The sequence below is a fragment of the Gavia stellata genome, chromosome 37 (genome assembly GCF_030936135.1).
Source record: "Gavia stellata isolate bGavSte3 chromosome 37, bGavSte3.hap2, whole genome shotgun sequence".
Classification (NCBI taxonomy): Eukaryota; Metazoa; Chordata; class Aves; order Gaviiformes; family Gaviidae; genus Gavia; species Gavia stellata.
The window spans coordinates 330,398-351,434 of NC_082630.1; the positions used below are offsets into that span (position 1 = coordinate 330,398).

Consider the following 21,037-nt stretch of genomic DNA (forward strand, 5'->3'; position numbering starts at 1 on the left):
GCTCAAGAGATTGTTTTTAAAATCCTTGGCAGTACCACTGGCTTGCAGAGCCGCTCAGAGCGGAGCGAGCTGGGAATACAGTTTTCCTTCGGTGCTGTGACTCTTCCCAGCCCTCCAGCCGCGACCGTCCGGCTCGCTCAGCGAGCCGATGCAGCCTGTTGCTCTGGAGGGAACGTGCCGCTGGGTCATCATTAGCCTTAACCTCATTAGATGAGCAGGTGGTTGTGAGTGTTGAACACATTTGTGTTCATCCAGCGACCTTCCCTTTCTTCTGGCCAAGGCGCGCTGTTAGCTGGCAGCTTGGCTGCCGATGCGGCTGCGATTAGGATGGGGGGCTCTGGTAGATGGAGTGGGGCGAGTTTTAATTGCTGGGGGGGGGATTTCAAGTGACTGCCTGTGCTGTGATCAAAATGGGACCAGCCACCCTGCCTCAGTTGCTTTAACACCCCAACTATGTTAGTACAAACCCTCAGCAACGGCTTTAAACCGAGGTGCCGAGTGATTTAAACCAGCGCAGACGAGGGGTAAGCTTGTGCTCTGCACCCCCGGGAGCTGTTGTGCCTCAAGCTGCCCAGGTCAGGTACCACCACCCTGCATCTAGCAGAACCTGAGATGGTTTTCCAAACATTTCAGCTCTCCTGCAAGCAAAATAGCCGGCAAAATTTATCTGTAGGTCCTTGTGGGTCTTGTAACGGCTGCGGTGCGGGGACGTGTAACTGAGCCAGGCTTGCTGGTCCTCCTTCCAGGTCAGGCAGCAGTTGAGTGAGATGAAGAGCCACGTACAGGATGGAGAAGTAGGGTTACAAGCTGACCCAAGCGAGGCTGCGCCCCTCGAGGTTAGGGTGGTGAGACCACTGCCCGTGGAGGCGCTGACTGTTAACCATGTCCCTTGTCCTGTCTCACCGTGTCTAACTGCATGGAGAACCGCGCATGGCTTTGCTCAGGGCTGTGCGGCTCTTTCGTCTCCTGTCCTGCATGTTGGGGGGAAGCCAGCCTCCTGCCCCTTCAACCATGCGTCTTATTCCCGCTGGGAACACGTCGCCGGCCGGCTTTCGCCAGCCTGTACCCCTTGGGAGCCCTCCGTCATGGCATCGGGCTGGCAGGATTTTGGGGGAGGCAGGCAGGGGATGCTGCAAGCCCTTGGGCCAACATCGCCACGCGACGATGCCCTGTTGGGCTCGAGGCTTGGGTCTCTGGAGGAAGGGGACACCCCGACCGAGCTGCACCGGGATCCCTTCCCAGCCGGTGGGGATTAGGAATGCAGAGGCTCCGTAACTCTTGCTGGAGCCGGGCTGGAGGCATTAGCAGCGGCTGTCACCTTTCGGGGTAACGCCTCTCACCGGTGGCGGTGCTGCCACGAGTCCGGTGCTGTCTCTCTCCTTTAATCCCATTAAGCGTGGAGCCTTCTCCCGGGCGCGGGGACCTGCCAGGCACGCCCTCCGCTATGGGGTCCCTCTCGTCCCAAGTCCCAGCTGGCGCCGCCTGAGGAGCAGGCAAAATTTGGCAATGCAAAACCGAGCCCCGGGCTCTCCATCGGCATCCTCCCGGCTTTTGTGCGGAGAGGAAGGGTTGCCAGTACCTATTGCCCTTTGGTCCCCTGGGGAAAGCTTCAGTTTTTATTTCTTCTGTCTAGCCCAGCTTTCTTGGTGACGTCCCCGCTAGCTCCTCTCTTGGGTCTTATTTTTTTAATTTTATTTCTGGATGTTTTCCCCTTTTCTCAACACAGTTGAAAACTCAGCTGGAGCAGAACGAAGCTCTGGTGGAGAAGGAGCAAGTGCTGCGGCAAAAGCTGGTGCTGGAGCTGGAGGAGGTAGGCGTGGGTGAGGAGGGTACAAGGGTTCGTAAAGCCTTTATGGGTTCTTGGCTGCTAATGAAGCCCAAGAATTAATTTCAAGAATTAATTTGAAGGTTTTTTCCCCCCATCCCTGTCCGCATCCTGGACATCGCTGCATCCCCTCACACATCTGAAGAACTTCTAGTGGCAGCTGTCCTAATGCCACGTGGCATTGCTGGCCCCTCAAACTGCCCCCCCACTGAGTCCCCCCATTTTTTTGCCAGCTCTTTCCCTTGAGGGTAAAGGGCTTTAGCTGGGTTTTCTGCTGCTTCTGGCGAGAAATGCCATCTTCCCAAAGGAAGCTGGATCAGCAAAAGCCTTGCATTGCATTTCGCATCCAACTGTCCGACAGCGGCTGTATAACCCAACTCTTCACCAGCAGCAGACCCGCCGGGGCTGTACGGGGCAGGATGCCGGCGATGCCTGCTGCCGTTAGCTCATGCGCTAATTGAGTACGTGTCCCCCTTCCAGGCCCAGAGCTCGGCGTGCAGTTTGCAAGCGGAGCTGGAAAAGCTGAGACTGGCTGAAAATACAGCAGCTTCAGACACGGAGGAGGCCCAGCATCTCAAGGTGATTTGGCTGCCCTGCTCTCCTGTGCTTGGTGTTGAGCCAGGACAGTAAAAGCCACGTCCCAGTGGGACTGCAGGCGTGGTTTATCATTCTTGGGGATGGTGGGGCAAGGTAGATGGTTCCCCTTGCAGGTAGCTCCTTGCCCTGGGGCTGAGCCCCTCGCTACAAGAAGGACATTGAGGTGCTGGAGCGTGCCCAGAGAAGGGCGACGGAGCTGGTGAGGGGTCTGGAGCACAAGTCTGATGAGGAGCGGCTGAGGGAGCTGGGGTTGTTTAGCCTGGAGAAGAGGAGGCTGAGGGGAGACCTCATCGCTCTCTACAGCTACCTGAAAGGGGGTTGTGGGGAGGTGGGTGTTGGTCTCTTCTCCCAAGTGACAAGGGATAGGACAAGAGGAAATGGCCTCAAGTTGCGCCAGGGGAGGTTTAGGCTGGATATTAGGAAAAATGTCTTTACTGAGAGACCAGTGAAGCATTGGAAGAGGCTGCCCAGGGAGGTGGTGGAGTCACCATCCCTGGAGGTGTTCAAGGGACGTGTGGACGTGGCACTGTGGGACATGGTTTAGTGGGCATGGTGGTGTGGGGTTGACAGTTGGACTTGATGACCTTACAGGTCTTTTCCAACCTTAATGATTCTGTGGCTGTGAGCTCTGACATGGCTGAAGGACAGCAGGGTACAAGTCACAGCCCCTTCATCCAGATAAGGATGGTGCTCTGAGCAAATGCTCTCGCAGGCTGGGCTTTTCACATACTGGGAAGCCTGTGAGGTTGTCTCAGCCCACGGCATCTCCTGGGTTTGACGGGGAGCCAGAGCGAGCTATAGGTGGTGGGGTGACGCCTGGCGTCTCCAGCAAAGAGGGAGCTGGGTGCTCCTCCAGCTTGTGGCCATCGAGGTGGCTCAGTGCAGACCCGAGGTGACCAGAGGTGTTTTGGAGGGGGGGACATCACCAGACAGCAAAAGGAGGCTCAGGCAGATGCCTTCTTTTGACTCCCGTCTAGGAAAGACTTGAAAAAGAAAAAAAATTAACAAAGGACCTGGGCCAGGCAGCAACCAAACTGCAGGAGCTACTGAAGGTTACCCAGGACCAACTGGCCAAAGAGAGAGAAACGGTGAAGAAGTTGAAAGAACAGCTTCAGGAAACGGTACTTTGGTGGCCACAGCCATCCCCTCCCCTCAACGCTGTCGGAGGTCGGGGGGAAGCGCGCATCAGGCGGCGTTTTAAAACGGGAGGCAAGGTGGCACCCGCTGCCAGAAGCCATCTGGGTAGCTTTTGGGAAGCCTTGGGCCAACATGGGATGGTGGTCACAGTTCTCCCTGCCCAGAGTTCTCCCTGGCCCATCTGGGAAATGCTTCGGTGCTTGAACCACCGTGAGCATAAGGTGGAGATCCAGTTGAGTAACCCACCTCTGCTTTCCTTCTCCAGGGGGAAGAGGACAGTTCGAAGGAAGGGACTTCAGTTTGACGAGTCTGTGACCTAGACCTTACCATTCAACTTACCAAAATGCCTTACACATTCCTAAAAATAAAAGTATATGCTGAATTTACTGTAGATAAAAGATACAAGCCATTAGTGACCCAAAACCTAGTTTTGAAACTTTAAAAAAAGGAAAAAACCAAAACCCCCAAAAAAACCCCAACCAGTAAACACTGCAGCTGTGTGTTTTTAAGAAAAATCTTCATACTGTTTTGTACAACCGTTCGTTCCCCAGGAAGCTGCTCCGGGGCTTCACCCTCCTGTTGCGGCAGAACCCACGAATGTGTGAAAAGGGAAGACTGTGTTTGTACATCAGCCGGTGCAATTATTATTATATATTTTTTTTTTCTTTTTTTTGGAGTGAAAGAAGTGTGAAAGTAAGACCCACCATGGAAGGAAGCCTCTCTGTGATGGGTGGCTCTTGGCACGTATCCTTTTGTGTATTTCTGGGTGTCGATGCAATTAAAATGATGACGTAGTGAAAAGAACTTGTCCTTGCTTTATTTTTCTGGTTATTATTGAATTTTTTTTTTTCATTTGCGGACCAGGCAGGTCTCTGGGGTCACTGAAGGAGGACCCTGCTTTGGCCAGGAGCTGATCCTTTATTCTCCCCGCTCCTTGCTGTGTGCAAAAGCCATTCCCTCCGGGTTTTTTTTCTCCAATATAAGCAAAGGAGAGAAACTTTTCCTTCCAGTGGCATGTGTTCTTCAAGCTGCCCGGGCAGGGCCCGGCGGAGGGAGCGCTGCTCGCGCGTGGCAGCGGGGGACACAGTGGCAGCCGGGGCAGGGTGTTGCTGACCCACTGCTGTGGGGTCACGCCGAACATGGGGACAGGGCGCAGTGGGGTGAGCCACGCCGATAAGGCCAGTCCCGGGGGGCCCGTCCCTCCCGCTTGCTTCAACCTCAGCGCTCCCCTGTAATTTCATCCCTGCGGGTGCGGCATGGCGGTGGGCCTCAGTCATTGCCGGGCTCTCCAGCCCTCTGCTCGTCTCATCTTGTGGCTTTCCTTTTTTATCGTTTTTCTCTTTTTTTTTCCCCCCTTCTTTGTTTTTTTCTCTTTTTTTTTTTTTTTTTTAAGCTGGTTCCTTAGGAAATGGCAGAGGCCACGTGACGGCTCGGTGCCTGTCTCCCCACAATAAAGCTGCTGAGCCCGGCACTGACATCAGCGGGATTTGAGAGGCGGGGAGGACACCCTGAAGCGCTCGGTCCCTCCGGGATGTGCAAAGAGCCAAGGCCGGGAAGGGGGATGAGGGACAGACCTGCCTCCATTTTGTTCCCAGGGAAGGCAGTGTGCACTCAACCTCTATATTAGACACCAGAGACTCCACGCAGTTTTGAGGCTGGCTCTGGGGCTGTGATGGAGAAGGGGTGTGCAAGTCATTCTGGGGGTGTGGGGGGGTGTCTATGTGGTGTGTGACCCATCTTTGATCAGGCAAGGGCGGGGGGGGTGTTCCTGTTGAATTCTGGCTGAGGCAGAGGCAAGCTGAGAGCCCTCCAGATTTGGTGGGTGGCTCAGTGACACCCCTCTGTCACCCACCGCCTGCCCCTGCCTGCATTTCCTCGCAGGACGGGAGGTGATGGAGCACCCGGCTGGAGGGCTGGGTGTCCCGGCGGGGCAGCTGAGACCCCACACACTCATTACAAGCCCCCCCCTCATTCTATGAGGGCTGTTGCATGCGTGTAGGCGGCAGCTCCTGCAAACGCCTCGTGCTGCGGCAGGTCCGTCTCCCCACGCCGGAGGGACAAGCGCAGCAAAGCAGACCTTTGCCCCGCCGCCGCGACGAGCCTTTGGTTTCTCTTGCCGGACTTTGTGACGCGCGGGGAGGACCTCAGGAGCCAAGAACCCCCCGGGTGGCCTCAACGCTGTCAGCATCGCCTCTCGCCGCCAGGCAGCAGCCCTGCCTGATGCCTGTTGGCTTTTAAGATCCCCGAAAGCGAGGCAACGCCTGGATTTTACCAGGATTGCAAAAAAAAAAAAACCCCACAACGCATAGGCTGGACTAAGCTGTTGAGCACATCGGGGTGGCCGTCACCCCCAGCGAGCCATCGGCAGGAAGGGCCCCATAGCAGGAGGCGCAGCGAAGTGATGCAATCCTTCGGGGGTTTTTTTTTTCAGGTTTTTTTTTGTTTTTTTTTTGCTTTTGCAACAATTTCCTTTATTGTGAGCGTTTGTGCAAAACAGAGCGGATACCCAGGCGTTAACACAAGAGCAGTAACGAGCCCCCAGCCAACGCAAGGAGGGCGGCTTGAGCGTGTTACAGGGCAGGTGGGCTCGGATGGGGGTCCAAAAGCCACACAAGAGCAGATTCGATGTCCCCAGCGTGGGGTGGCGGGGGGAGGATGTGGTGCCCTTCCAGGACACGTCGCCGAGCTGGCTGTTTTAGGAAGAGGGGCTGATCTTGTTAAGCAAGGCTGAAAAGACCCACGTCTCTAGGGAAAGATGTTTAGCTTAATTTTTGATACCTGGTGTGGTACCGCTGGGATTTTTTTCTTCCCTCGGCACCGTGGTGGAAGAAGGACATCCCAAGGGGCTCGGAGAAGCCCGAGCCTTGCCCACCAGCACGCAGGGCTGAGGACCGGCCAGCCCCTGCTCTCCCAGGAGCTGGTGGGGGTTGGCAAGACGCCTGCCCAGCGGCAGGGGCTTTGCCGAGGGTTTTTGCCTTTCCTCCAGGCGAGCCACGCTGTCGGCTTCTTACCTGTCAACCTGTGATCAAGCCATAGCTTAGACACTCGAGTTCCCCTTTGCTGGAGCAGCTAAATTGTGTTTACACCACGCGCTGCTCACGCTCAGGCCTGAATTACCAGTTTCCATCTCCCACCTCCATCTCCTCCCCAATCTAATGGACCAAAACGGGTTTGGGGTAGCCCTTGCCTGCACGTGGACGTGAAAAGGTTTCTAGCAGCTCTGCTCCTGCCGCACCTCAGCTGCGCTACCGGGGCTGCAGTCCCGCTGAGCTTGCACAGCTCCGAGCCGTGTCCATCATCGGAACCCCTTCACCTTTTTCTTCTTCGTGTAGTCCCATTAGAAAGTAATCTCTCTCCCCAGCAACCGGCCAAGCCACAGGAAGCATTCCTCATGTTGTCTCTCCCTGCTTGCCTTGCCTTTTCGGAAGGTCTAGGTGATTTGGGAGAAACCTTAACTGAAAGGATTTGGAACAGTCACAAGAGGAAACATCTTTGCTTTTCATCCCCTCCCACTGCAGAAGGGCAAACAATCTTGGGAGGTGGTGAAGTTTGGCTCACTAACTCCACGACACGGACAGCCTGAAGTGTCACAGCTCTGAAGGTTAAATTACTGCCAGCGCTGGAGCGCAGGAACGCGCCTCCGGAGAGGCCAGTGTGATACCTCAGGGCTGGCTGCGAGGCTCCCAAAATCAGCCAAAGCCCCTTAGATCAGCTGAAGCTGCGAGACCACACCTAACCGAGGCCCAAAGTGCCACCTCAGACCTCCAATCCCACAAAGTCCTGGTGCTAAGGCACTTCGTATCCACATCCCTGATCCAAGGGCTTTCACGTTGTGGGAAGTGCCCTTCTACCTTCCGGGGCTGACATCCTTCTCCCTTTGCAGGGTCTCCTGCTCCATTTCCTCACCAGAGAAGGAAATCCCAGGCAGAAACCCACTGCTTCCTAAGCAAAGAAGGAAATCCCAGGCAAAAATCCACCGCGGCGTCACCTGGGCTGGAGGGCTCTTTGAAGATGCCTGCAGTTTGGAGGTGCTCGTTATCAGCTGGATCTTGGCTGGGAGTTCCCTTTGTTTGTCAGGCAGCACCACTCCCGCTGTGTCACTCCGGTTTCCTTATGTCAACCTGGACTTTGGACAGAGACCCGTACTGCAGACACCCAGGTGAGGAGGAGCTGTTTCTGGGGTGATTACCCACTGGGACGAGCTCAGAGTCAACTGAAACGCAGGCTAAAAGCACCCACAGAAACCAGGACGGTACGCTTTTCTCCAAATCAGAAAGCTTCGCTCCGGTGCATCTCTTTCTATCGGAAAACCTTGCGCTCCCAACCCTGTGACCCTCGTGGGCGCCAAGTCAGAGCAAGCAGTCAATGCCTGCCTTAATTAAAGATTTTAACCACACAGCGTGGGCAGAGAGGGCACGTGCCGAGTTAGGTAATGGACCATTATTTCCCTGGCCCCGCGGATAAACCAGGGCAGCGTGCCGCTCTGCCGAGGAGCTGCAGGGACAGTACAGCTCTCTGTCCCTGCACATCTGGCAAAGAGCTTGCCGAGGAAGGGGCAGCCCGTAACTGCCCGGGCTTCATCGGGCTGGCCAAAGAAAGCTCCCTCAGTTCTTACAGGGAACACCGCACAAAATAACTGCCGCGCGCTGGGTTTCTCCTGCTCAGACTGCAAATACCAGATGTTTCCCAGGAAGCTCCCCAACCTGTGGAAATCAGGGTCCGAAGCCTAAAAGGAAGAGAGCAGGTGCTGTTAGGGAGCTAGAGCCTGCAGCAGGGCAGCAGCTGCTCAGCTGCGAGAGGGGCGCAGGGCCGAGGAGGGCAGCACGCTTCGCAGACAGATGAACCTGCTTTCCACCCCCACCAGCTCTTCCAGCAGCCTGTTTCACTCATCCTTTCTCCCCTGCGAGCGGCACAGGTCCGTAGCTGCGGAAGGTGTACCAGCTCCCTGAGCGCCCGGCTTCTGCGGGGCACCAGCGAGCTCAGCCGGCAGCGCCGGCCCCGCTGCTGGAGAACTAATGCGGAGGCTGGAGAGGAATCAGGCACTGACCCAGGGGAGGGAAACCCCATTTATTTAGGCTATTCGATTTTGGCACGCACAGAACATATCACAGTAACGCACTGGAGGCTAAGGGTTTGTTGGTTTGGTTTTTTTTTTTTTTCCTTTTTCTCTACAGACATACAGGAAAACTCTATGCAACTCCCATGTACACATTACACAAAGGAAACAGCTTTAATCAACCACTGGTGAAACATGGAAGCTTTTAAGATCTCTGTAGCTGGCACAGGAATGTTCTCTACCCCCCCATACAAAAGGCATTTCAGGTCAAACTTTCTAGTAGGTGATATTTCCATGCATTTCTACAGAATTAAAGAAGCTAACAGACAAAAAGCCCAGATCAAGCCGTATTAGTCAGGCTGATTGGTTCTAAGTTAAATCAATAGTAATTATGGACAAATGGACCAAGTGACCAAAGACTGGGGCTGAGAATACCACTTTTTAAGATGTGGTTCCTTCTCATTGTACTGTCCATAACTGGAGAGCTCCGATACAAGAATCCGCATTTGTAAAAGCCTCGAAAGCATCCGATCCGCTAGTAAGTGTGTATTAGTGAAACTAAGGTAGTTCTAAATTAAACTATGTCAAGAGAAAAGCAATTTTTATAGAATCACTCAGGCTGGAAGAGACCTCAAGACACTTCGTAACAAGAAAATTGAACCTGCAGAACAAGTGAACCTTTAAATATTATTACTGCACAGTGAGTTTACAAGAGAGTGGATTAGGTCTATTTCTCTGGAAAGGTGTGTCTATTTTCCTCTCTATTTAACCTCAGAATTAGCCTTTATTAGTACTGCTTTACACCTGCAAGCACTAAGAATTTAACCCAGTTTCAGTGCCAACAGGTTGCTTTAGCCTAACTTTAACTACAGGTTTTAAGTTTTGTTTTAAAATGTTACAGGGGAAAAGTTTTGGAGTTTGGCAATTTGGCCAGTAGCCTCAAAAAGACTGGCTGAATTTTGCTTGTGACAATTTAGAAAAGTAAGAACAGGAACCAGATTGTTCTTGCCGCCCCCCCAACCCTTTCATCCCATGATACACTGCTGCATTGGACCAAAACTTTTGGAGACCTTTAGTGTTAATCCATCGGGGACAGTATTGGGCTGGAAAACCAATGCAAGTATTAATACACCAAGATAAATCCTTAGATTTTATTTATTTAGGGTCATTTGTACATACGAGCTACATCTCCAAAATCTACTTTATTCTACAAGACAGCTTCCCTACAGTTAGTGAAACCCTTGCCTAGAATGGTTGTTTACATAACTGATATATTAAAACATGGAATGCTTGTAGAGTTGTGGCACTGTATGACATCTACACGGGACTTCCTTCAAAAGCTACGACTAGGGAGCCTCCTAGCTTCTCAGCAATGCAAGCTCGGTTGAGGTCCTCTGGCCCATTTGCTTGGCATTCATGCTTTATGCCTAAAAAAAGAGGCAAAACACTCAATAATGCAGTATTTCAACATGCTAGCAATCAATCTAAGAAACACACCCAGCAGTAATATTAGAAGAGGCAATCCAGTCACTCAAGCAGGGAAGTCCTGCCTTAGCTTTGGCATTCGGGTGGTTCTCGCCTGATACGTCGCAGGAGACATCTGGCTACACACCAGATACCAACGCAGAAATATCAGGGAGAACGTTTTCACTAGATCAGTGCTCGGACTGTTAGCCTTTCCACTGCAGGCTATCGCACGAGCGAAGCTCTCATTTCTAGTGCTACCCTGGTATGGCAGCTGAGGATGCTACACGCAAGCACACTAAGATGGCTGACTCGGCTCTCGCCGGCTCTGGAGAGGTGGCTGAAAGAATCAGTGGTAATTTGAGATGCAGAGACTAGAAAGACTTTGCTGGTCTAAGGAATTAACAGTGGTTTCTTTTTTTCGGAGGGCGGGGAGCCCAACCCAAGCCTGTCTTATGTGGAGAAAAGCAGAAAAATCACAAGATTTCTTTTATTCTTTTTTCAACTTCCACATGTGCAGCACACAACAGTCTCGCCAGCTAGTTCCAATCCGCTGGCGAGTTGTCCCGTGAAGGCTGGTACTGCTGCACAATGGTCCTGTCAGTCTCACACACTGCAGGACTGTGGCCCAGCGCAGCACGAGGAGCTGAAAGGGGGGCGGGGGGGCAGTGCTATCTGGCTACCAGCCATCGTAATGACCGACTTAGCATGAAATTTCTGCGTGCTGCGGTGAGGTGTTTACTCCTCGGTCAGTGGTGCCTGACAGGCTGAACAGAACTTCGCTTCTCTGCTTGGAGATGCAGTGCCTTTTGCGATGAGTAATCACAACCGCATCTCTAAATCAAGTGAATTGTTAATTACTACTACCACAGCACAGTAAGTTTACGAGATTGTGTATTTCAACAGATACAGGGCTGAAAGTCCTCTGCCACAGAGGCAGTTCTGCACAAAATCCAGCTCAGTGTTATGAATCTAATGGTTTCTAGCTTGTACGGTGCAGATGCGCTGCTCTGTACACTACAGCATCACAAGCTGCAAAGCCTGCTCTTGTCCTGAGCACAGTTCTAGTGCCTCTCAAATTCAGAGTCAGACAGTGTAAGTTTTAGCCAGAGCTCAGTTTAGCTCTGTCACAGGGTATTCTACCCATGAAGTTCTCATCTCTCACTAGTATCTCAAAAAATAAGCCAATTAGCCACTGGTTAAGCCTTGCTGTGTAAGCATTCTAAGGGCATGGCACAGCTAGGAGCGTTAGCTGTATTACGTACCTTGAAACTTCTTTTTGATTGCATCCTTGGAGCTTGCGTAGATCATCTTACTTTTAAGAGGTGCTTGTTCTGGTGCCCTAGTGGGACACACCAAAAAAAAAGTGTGATTAGTGACATTTCTTATCCAGCATAGAAAGAAACAGTGTCCTACCGATTATGAACAAGTGAAACATCTCATGGCTCAGCATACAGGCATCAGGTTGCCCGGCTCACTTTCAGCCTGCCACCTTGCCAGCCCGGGCAATACAAATGCTCAGAGACCTCACCCACAGTGCTCGGACCGCATGTTAGGAATGAGTTGGGAAGACGGCTTACCACAAGAAAAACATCAGCTCTTCTTTTTTGGATTCCTTGGTCTCGAAGCTTGCATCGTACAAGGCATAACGGCAATCCTTCTCAGGAAGCATCTGCACAAAGTGCTTGAAAGGGTCGGTAACCGTCACACCGACGTCTCCCACCAGAATCTCTTTGCCTTCTTCCACAATAATGCACTTTTTGTCTGGACTGAGGCAGAAGATGACAGCCTTCTTCCTCTTCTTAATTTCCTCAGGCGTAGAGCACTTCCGCACTTTCATGTCATAGAAGATACGGCATACCTCATCGGCAACTTGTACTCCAGATGCCTGCAAAGACAAGAGCAAAGACCTTTAGGGCTACCACTGCAAATTTTCAGAACTACGTTACCACGCTGCCTTAAATCGGAGGCTAGAAGACAACCGATACTGGCAATAGTCACTAGTGGCCTGCGAGTCTTGTCAGAAAAGGCTGCAGGCCCTCTTTTTCCAAGCCAAGTAAAGAATCTGGAGTCTCGATGCTGCCCACAGCCAGCTGCCAAACCAAAACTATTCCAAAGAAGGCACAATACTACTTATATTAGAACATTGTTTTGGGGTAGTTTTACACGCGTGTCCACCCCTTGTCCTCTGAGATTCAGTTGTGGCAGATCCTTCAGCCTTAGAGCAGCTTAATTTTGTTACCCATTCAGGCTGGCGAGACAATCAAGTCCACGAGGATCTTCTGTTCAAAGTTTCCTAGCCATTTCTAGCATGCTTGCTAGCAGCGTTAGGAACAGAGGTAAAACATGTCCAAATTCCATGCTTGTCACATGGATTTGGTTTAGAGATCAAGAGAGGTAGCGGGGTACTGGGACTGTAGTGGTACAGTTTTTAGCTGAACAAGCCAACTTTCAAAAGCTGCTCTGAATTCAGTGTTTTAAAGGGAGAACTTGCAAGTCGAACAGTTAAAGTGTCTACTTCCCAGCAGTTCCTCCATCAGCTTTTAAAGCAAGCTGCTTTTTCAACTTTTTTTTTCCTCGAAGTCTGATGGGAAATTCTAGTTACTTAGTGTTATCCCCCTGCGCTAGCTGTAATAGGAGGTGCAGATGCAGCATTACCAATCTAATGTTAAAGGCAGCTGCACAGAATAACGAGGACAAGACCTAGCAAGAACGACATGAGGCTGAACTGCATTTTCAGTCTGCTGCTTTTTTGGGAACGAGACAAAAAAAAAAGTGAGGTGGCAGGGTAGAAGCATTTGTATCTGAGCTTTGTTCTCAGAGTGCAGTGAAGTTGGAGAGCTTAAAAGCAGCTGTGCAGTAGCAAATACTGCAAATACGGGCAGCCATACTAGCCAGCGGACGCTGCTAGAAGGACATCATGGCCAGAGCAGTAAAGACCAAAGTGAAGCCTGTCCAACACTCATCTATCTGTTCAAAGTGCTGCATGAAGTGTAAACAGTGAGATTCCTTTCTATTGCTTCTTCCCCTGCTGGTTTTTGGTTTTCCAAATGCAAATGTCATTATCCTCAGATACGGCAATTCGTATCTCAGAAGGAAAATTGCCCTCCTCCCTCTGTGTAAACTGCCACACGTCACTGCTACAAGCACAGTCAGCAGTACTAAACAGTCAGGTAAAGCATCATGTGAGATATACCAACTGAAAAGACGACCAAAGGTTGTTCTTTTTGTTTTTTCTTAAGCTCAGCCCCAAAACACACGCTTGATGGATTCGTTTTGTGGGGGACATCATACCTTGTCAGAGTGGAAATGTTCTAAAGAAACAGCAGAGTTCAGCTGTAAAACCAGGGAAATCGGTGGTGAAGAGGAACTGCTTAGCGCTATCTTTCAAACAAGCTGTCCTTGAGACATGGTTATTGGTTGGACAACTACTTAACGTGTATTTTTTTAAAGCCGTGACCAACGCCTACCACGCAGGACCTCAGATGAGCCCAAATTCTCCTTTCTCTACCAACATCTCTCCTTCTGTAACTTCTAGTGGCTGGCATAGCTTTGCTAACCCAGTGAAGAGAGGTGGCACAGCTGGCAGAATCTATTACCATGGAGTATGGCATCTAGACCTCCCAAGCGCTGATGCAGAATCAGGGCAATCTCATACAGCAGTGACTCTGAGACAGCAGCTTTTCTCCAGCGTGGACAGCAGTGCTCTTTAGGGGTTTACTGAAATACAAGGGGACTTGCCTCGAGATTTACAATGCACGGCTTGTCTATTAGGGGTAATCTATCCAGAATCCCTTGCACTTACTTTGGGATAGGAGAACAGGGAGTCACCATGCCTCAGGTGCCTGGCAGGCAGCCACCCTTCTGCATATCTTCAATAAGGCAAGGAAAGTAAGCGGAGAAAGCCTATTCCAGGATAAATCTGAGCAAAAGTGCAAACATCGACTCAAAGTGACTCATTTGTATGTCACCTCCTCCATATGGAGAGACTGCACTTTGTCAGAGCGTGATTGAGAACTAATGAGGAATAAAGGTCTTTCTCCTCCCATCCCTGTGGCTGGTGTAGGCAAGAGCCCTCTGGGAAGACTAAAAAATACAAGGTTGCCCTAATAAAGCAAACAATGCAGCGACTAGAACTACTGCATCATTCACAAAGGGCAAATCCACAGTAAACTCAAGATAATACACACCCCCCCCCAGGTTTGTCTTCTAACTAATGGCACTGCAGTAGCTGACAACAGGTGTTAAGAATCAGTTTTTAGTCACAAAAACCTCAAGATTCTAAGTAGAAAATGCTTAGAAAGCCTGAACTAGCATGGGAATGAGTCTCGTAATAGCATAAATGCGGTTCACGTCACCTAGCTCTACCTTTGTCAGTTCTTGATCTTTGCTCCAAGACTACAAGAACTAATTCCTTTGCACCAATTCCTGTTGCCAGGAAGTTCACTTTGGCAGAAGAGGTTAATGCTCAGCAGAGAGCCAGGAGCAAGCAGCAGCAGCAGCACTGCAGCTTGATGCAAACTGTGCAGTCCAGAGCATATGCTTGTCCTACTGCACAGCCAGAAACATGTCTCCAAGTTGGGAGACCAGTTGTTTCCTTATAAAGAAGTGGAGCACTGCTGGCAAGTCAGTTCAGATTCCAAAAATGTTGAGAGTATTCAGCCTGGAAACTCAAAATTCACTGTTAATCTGCAGCTGGTAACTGGGACTGACCAGAAGCTGAAGGGACAACAGCAGTAACTGGATTTTTTAACTTTCCAAAGCAAAAGGCTGTTAGTAGCTGGCACTACTCCTTTTCACAGCTGTTGTACAACCCCTGGATTCATCATGCAGGCTGACATTAGCAGCCATTCTATTGCTAGGGACAATGCAGATTTGTTCCATCTGAGAAAACCCTATAGCTGTGTCACAGTATGGGTTGAAATGAACCCATAAACTCCCGGTGCAACTAATTGCTTCCAAAAAGAGGATCTACTTCTGTAACTGTAGGAGTCCCTCTTCAACCCTGGGCTTGTAACAGCCGCGACTGGCTTCGTAAACATACTTAAAAAGGAAAAAACCCAAACCCTAGGCAGCTTTTTTGTAAGGGGGTTGCAACCATTCTGTGTAGGGCAGCAACAGGATGACTGTTAAGGGCACTGGAACAAGGAGAAATGCCACACTCGTAAATACACGTCCTCAAACGACATTTTAACCGTGGCTCTGCTGATTTGTCCATGAGAATAGCTGGTGAGAAGCCTCCACCCCGCCAGTAATGACAGAATAAACGTTTATTTGTTAGTCTGGATTTTCTCTCTTTGGCCCAATATCGCTCTGCTCAGAGGATTCAATACAGCACATTCATTATTATTTTGTGCATTCTGGCTTGAACGCTGCAGGACTACAACAGCTAGCCTGGTTCTGTTCCTTTTTCAGTATGAAGGCAGTTACCCAACTCTGGACTGGTACATGGGTGGCTGTTCATTGAGCAGTACACATTACAGGGATACACGACCATCAGCTGGTGACATTTTGTTGCAGGGGACAGATCGACCCTGTAACACATGCAACACCAACTTAAAACCATTCTCGGGACACAACTGCCGAGAGAAGACTACGTTCGAGCAGCCAGCCTGTTTCTATAGGCGTCGAGGACCTTAACTGCAGGGCCTGTTAACCTCACCCAAACAAGGCAGCAGCAAGGAGGCAAGCCACCTAATTATCAGATGGGAAAACGATGCCAGTATAGCATATTTGGGGAGACATTCAGGGAAAAATGGACAGAGTAAGTTTCTCAGAGGGGATCGGCAAAAATGAATTCTCCCCCAGTACCTCCGTGCAACTACTGCAAAGGCGGCATCTCTTGCGGGCAGCGTTGTCTCATGCGTTGTGGAGACTCACACCAGTATCCCCATTGTATTTTCATATAGACTGCTGTAGGCACATGAGGTAATGCTTGCATTAAATGCCTTGTCAGCATGCGCTGCAGTAACACAGTGGCTCTTATTCCCTACACAAAGCCATCGTTCCTCCCTTAAGTGCAAAGCGCTGCAGAAGTCTTGCGAGAGCAGAATGCCGTCCCTACACAGGGCAGCCCAAAGAGAGAGCCTTCTGTCTAGCAGGCTTCCAACTGCTAGGGCCGTCCCCAGCTGCCTCCACTAATACCTTCCAACATTTTGCCTCCATCGCCAAGTACTCTACAACTGAAATTTAATCTAAATGAGGGAAGACTGAAGAATAATCCAAAGCTTTCTCAAGAAAATCCTCATATACAGAAAGCCGTTTCAGGAGCGAGACACATGCCAGACGCCTGATAAACTGGACTTGTAGCAAGCCTGCATTGAAACGCAACTTCACCACAATGAAATTTGCTTTCTCTTTTGTTAGGAAGCGCTGTGAACGCCAGTATTTTCCTTGAATACTTAAAATATTTTACCTAAGAAAAGTCTTTGTTCCCTCCTCAACTGTAAGACAGCCAAGAAGACTTTAAACTAATGACTTAGTTTGCCTCAAGACAAGTTTGAAGGACTAAATCTGTTTTTAAGCATTGACAATTTTACAGTGTGGGTTTTCTTTCCTGCATTCAGAACCTAAGAGCCCTCCATAGCGGTGCCTGTATTACGTGTTATCTACAGGGACATTTCAAGAACCAGTTCCTGACTTGTTTTGTTTGGGAACCGTGCACACACATTGTATACACCAGCATGGACTATCCACAGCTACTCAAGTGGAAACTTCTGCTTCTTGGAAAAGCATCATCAATTTTTCCAGAATTTGACACCAACAGCTTATTAAGGTATGCCTTGTTTAATTGCAAAGCCAGACTCGAGAACACTGTGCTCCCATGTTTACTAGTCATGTTACCGCCATATATTTGGTTCTCAGTTTCTTCAGCAAACACCTTGTTTGCCTATGCTTGGCATACCATCCCTCCTATCTACCTTCAAAATCCCCTGCCACTGCCAGAACTGCCTGTGTAACCATGTGGCATTTCCATCTGACTCAGTAATGTGTCATAGTACATCTCTGTGACAAATATTTTTTTCAATTAAACCTATTACCACCTGACTGTTCCAGGACAGCAGCCTTCACAAAGCTGTCCCTTACATTGCCACGCAATACCCTGGGACATCATCAGCACCGAGACCTTGAAGGGAAAAACTAAGCCACGTTCGTCGTGAAAGCACCTAGCAGAAAAGGAGGGTCGCATAGCCTGGCTGCAGCCAACAGACTGGGAGAAGATTCTGCCAAATCAGGCCTCTGAAAAGGTGTCAGCTAGGGCCGACAAGCCGACTGAAAATGCGGGTGGTTAAAAATACACAGATCTTAAATACTGCTTGCTTTTAATCTGTTATTTGAGCACTCAAGAAAACCCATCTGATATTACCACCCCCACTTTACTGAGTGGGAAAGGAGGCAATGCATGGAGCGACTAGTTTCACTTCACCCCAAGACCATCAGCAGTGTGGGAACACCAGTGGCTTCAGGTCCCGACAGGCCTATGTCCTCTTCTACCTACAGCTGGACAGACAGACACCTCCGTTTACGCCAGGCAGCCCGTGCATCTGAAAGCCCAAAGCTTCAATTCAGATCTGAAGCATGATAGGAAACGTAACTAACTGCCTTTTTACAGCTGTTGTGTAAGAGGCCATTATTTGCACACCATAAACCAGCAAGAAGTATAGAGTTATTTGCATATCGCTTGTAGGCAGATCTTGCCAGCTAGGCTGAAGTTTTTTATTTTGCATTATTTGGTCTCTTTTTTTTTGGGGGGGGGAAGGGCGAATCAAAACTATTCAGCTTTTTTTCCCCTGGCAATGAGAAAGGTTATCAACTAGATGAGGAGAGATGAGTAAGAAAGCAATCAAAAAAAAAAGCAGAAAAAAAATCCTGAATTGCTGGAGGTCATTTCCTCAGCTTTCAGCCAAACAGGAAATCATCACCTTCTCTGAGCTACCATGAAGTTCACTCCTGATATCACTACCAAGGTAGGTAGAACAAGCAATGCCCACAAAAGGCAATCCCAGCAACACTGCTGAAAAAGAGGAACCGTGGCAGGCAGTCGCAGGGCAGAAGTTCTGAGCAGTACCCATCCCTGTGTCGAAACGCATGTTTTTAAGGTAATGCGGGTGTAAGCTAGTATGCAACAGGACTCTTGCAGGAAAGCAAAGCTTCTTAGAAACACATTCAGCACAGAAATCAGCTATTATGAGCCCAAGCGTCTCTAAGAATTTTCTTGTGGCCCTCCAGGCACGTACAGCAACCTAAAGCTTAAGCCTCACCCTTAAAAACAGGCTTTGAAGGCCTGCTCTGGGCATCCCAGTACTCATTACTGAGGCACCCCTCCTGGAGATTGCTGTGAATACTGAACAGTCAGGCGAGCGAAAGGCTCTGAAACAGCTTTACACGCAAGTTCTGGCTGTCTGCAGGCTCTCCCGCATGAGATCGCTTAGGTCAGCCCTTGCTCCCAGCAGGAGCCTCTTGATAGTGATATTCTGACAAGGCGAGTAGGAACACGCCAGACACCCACACTATCAATTGTCAGGAGGCCGTCATCTTGTATATGAGGCATATGTACCTTGTAATTACACAGATTTGGGAATATTCTTGACTAACAACCACGAAAAATAATTTGCACGGTCCTCCAAAGACCATGGACTCATTTAATCCAGTAGCAAAGAAGCTGAACCTTGTGGCAAAGACACAAAAGCAGAAAACCCAGTGCTCTTTTGATAACAAATGATGCCCTCCTGCTGGCATTACTGTACTTTGCCAGAAGGCCTACACTCTTTGCCCAAAAGCAAGTTCATTTGCAGCAATTGGAAAGCATCTTGGAAAAAAAAAAAAAAAACCACAACGCAGACCCTGTTCCAAAAAGGAGATGACTATGAGAAATAGTAGTTTTGACTGACTGGGGAATTCTCTGGTTCTGAAGCAAGATGAAGCCTGACACACTGAGTAGTCACTCTAAACTAGGTTTGCGTACTGCAGAGGTGGTAGCTAGCTTGTTCAGACAAGCCTATTTTAAACCAGAGCTGCAAGTCTCGCCAGACTTTTAGCAGCTTCATCTGCAACTCCCATTAGCGCTGCTCCACGCCGAGGACCAGCCATAGATGCTTCAACTCGGGTGTTATAGGAAGCAGGGAGATTAGTAGCACATCCTGCCTGCCAGGTCTATACAGACTAGAAGTTTATTTCCTGGATATACCACACGTTCAAGAAACTAATGGTAAATACCATGGGAAAGCCTCAATATGTAACCCCTCTACTAAAGGCAAATAACCTAGGCAAGTGCATCAAAACACGCTGTTGCTGGACAAGTGTTCGTGCATGACTCAAGCAAAAATGGGACAGCAGTTAAAACTGCACGGGCGAGGAATTCAAGTGAATTTGTTAGTCTCAGTAGCTCGAGTTAAACGGGGACGCAGAGTTTTAGCGCAGGCAGGCCAACGGAAAACGCACCACCATGAAGCAGAATAGCTGTTTGGTCTATTCCGCCCCGTTTATGGCGTTTTTTGTGCAAGCCAGAGCGTACGTTTAATACATTTCTGCGTTTCCTCGGTTCCCAGCACTGTATCTTAGATAGAACGTTTCCAGCATGGCATCTTCTCCGTGCGGAGAAGCAAGACAAAAACCTCCCAAGGCCTTGCGGCAAGCACCTTAAAATTTCAGCTTCTTCGAGCGGTCGCTGCACAAACGCGCCTGTCACGGCCCGCGGTTTCCTTCCGCCGCTGTTGCTCCCCCCGCCTTTTGTCTGCTGCCAGGACTGCTGACTCCAGCCGGGCCCGATGAAGGCCGGCCGTGCCCCGAGAGGCTGGGCCCCGGGGCCGGCGGAGCGGGGCCCCGGCCGCCGGCAGGACGGGTGCTGGTCTCGGCCGCCCCGCTCCGCCGAGGAGCCGCCGCCGCCGTTTTCTAGGCCAGGCCCGCAACCCCTCGCCTTTGGGGAAGATGGCTCCCGCCCGGGGCCGCCCGTCGGGGCGGATGCGGCTGAGGCCGCGCTTCCTCCCGAGCGGGGCAGCCCCCCGGGGCGGGGTACACCCGTCCCCCCCCCGCCCGCGACCCACTCCCCGCGCAGCCCCTCGCGTGGGGGCAGCCGCCGCCACGCCCCTCCCCTCCCCTCCCCTCCCCCCTCCAGAGCCGCGCCCTGCGGCACGGGGAGGGGCTGCGCATCCCCCCCACCCCCCCCGGCGCTTCCCGCCTCGCTCGCTCTCCTCACCGCCCCCCCCCCCCCAACCCGGGGGAAATGGACGCGCCCGCCCCTAGCGCCTGTGTGCGGCGCGGAACGTACCATCGCCTCACGGGGGGAGGACGAAGGGGAGAGGACACTTCCATCGCCTCAAGGGGGGGGGGGGGGGAGTAACCTTCCGCCGCCTCATGGCGGGGTGGAGGGGGAAGCGGAGAGGAAGACGGACCCGCCGCCTCCAGTTCAAAGGCGAAGGGAAAGGACCGGGGGGCGGGAAGGAGAAGGAAAGCGGGGCGCGATACCGTCGCGCCGCCGGGCAGAGCGGCGGCGCAGGCCGGGATGCGGCGGGGCGGGCGGCACCGACCGCCCCCCTCCCCTCTTTCCCCGGCGACGAAGGCGAAGGAGGGGGGGGAGGGGGAGAAGCGTAACGGCCCGCGCCCCGCTGCCCCGGCGGCGCCCGGCTCCCTACCATGGCGTCGGCGGGGCGCGGCGGGCGGCGGAGCGCGGTGCGGCAGCAGCTGCTCCCCTCGGATGCTGGGCGCGGCGCGGGCTCCGGCAGCAGGAAGGGAAGCGGCGAGGGCGCGAGCCGGGCGGAAACGCTGCCGACGTCACGGCGCCGTGCCCGGAGGAGGAAGCGGTTGCTATGGTGGGAGCCCTGCGTGGCAACGCCCCGGACCCCGCCTCCTCCTCCCCCCCACCCCACGGCTCCGCGCGCACGCGCGTGCCCGCCCGCCCCTGGGGGGAGGGGAACCCCCGCCCCCACAGCGCCCCCCCCCCTCCCGCCCGGCCGAGGGGG

The 21,037-nt window shown here is 51.6% G+C and overlaps 2 protein-coding genes across 2 annotated transcripts in view; one reads left to right on the top strand and one right to left on the bottom strand.

Moving 5' to 3' along the window:
• The window catches only part of RRBP1 (ribosome binding protein 1), a 28,657-nt gene extending 24,320 nt beyond the window's left edge, over nucleotides 1-4,337 (top strand). The window contains exons 20-24 of the mRNA XM_059832946.1: nucleotides 747-842; nucleotides 1,727-1,810; nucleotides 2,306-2,404; nucleotides 3,400-3,543; nucleotides 3,825-4,337. Coding sequence (XP_059688929.1) covers nucleotides 747-842; nucleotides 1,727-1,810; nucleotides 2,306-2,404; nucleotides 3,400-3,543; nucleotides 3,825-3,863 — 462 coding nt within the window. The 3' untranslated portion in view covers nucleotides 3,864-4,337. The remainder of the gene's footprint in view (nucleotides 1-746; nucleotides 843-1,726; nucleotides 1,811-2,305; nucleotides 2,405-3,399; nucleotides 3,544-3,824) is intronic.
• A 5,415-nt stretch (nucleotides 4,338-9,752) lies between these two features.
• On the bottom strand, nucleotides 9,753-20,768 carry DSTN (destrin, actin depolymerizing factor). The gene is made up of 4 exons (XM_059832954.1): nucleotides 20,711-20,768; nucleotides 11,660-11,967; nucleotides 11,345-11,421; nucleotides 9,753-10,042 (listed from the first exon to the last, which is right to left on the bottom strand). Exons 1-4 carry the CDS (start codon nucleotides 20,711-20,713, stop codon nucleotides 9,933-9,935), a joined length of 498 nt encoding a protein of 165 aa, XP_059688937.1. The 5' UTR covers nucleotides 20,714-20,768; the 3' UTR covers nucleotides 9,753-9,932.
• Between the last annotated feature and the right edge of the window lie 269 nt (nucleotides 20,769-21,037).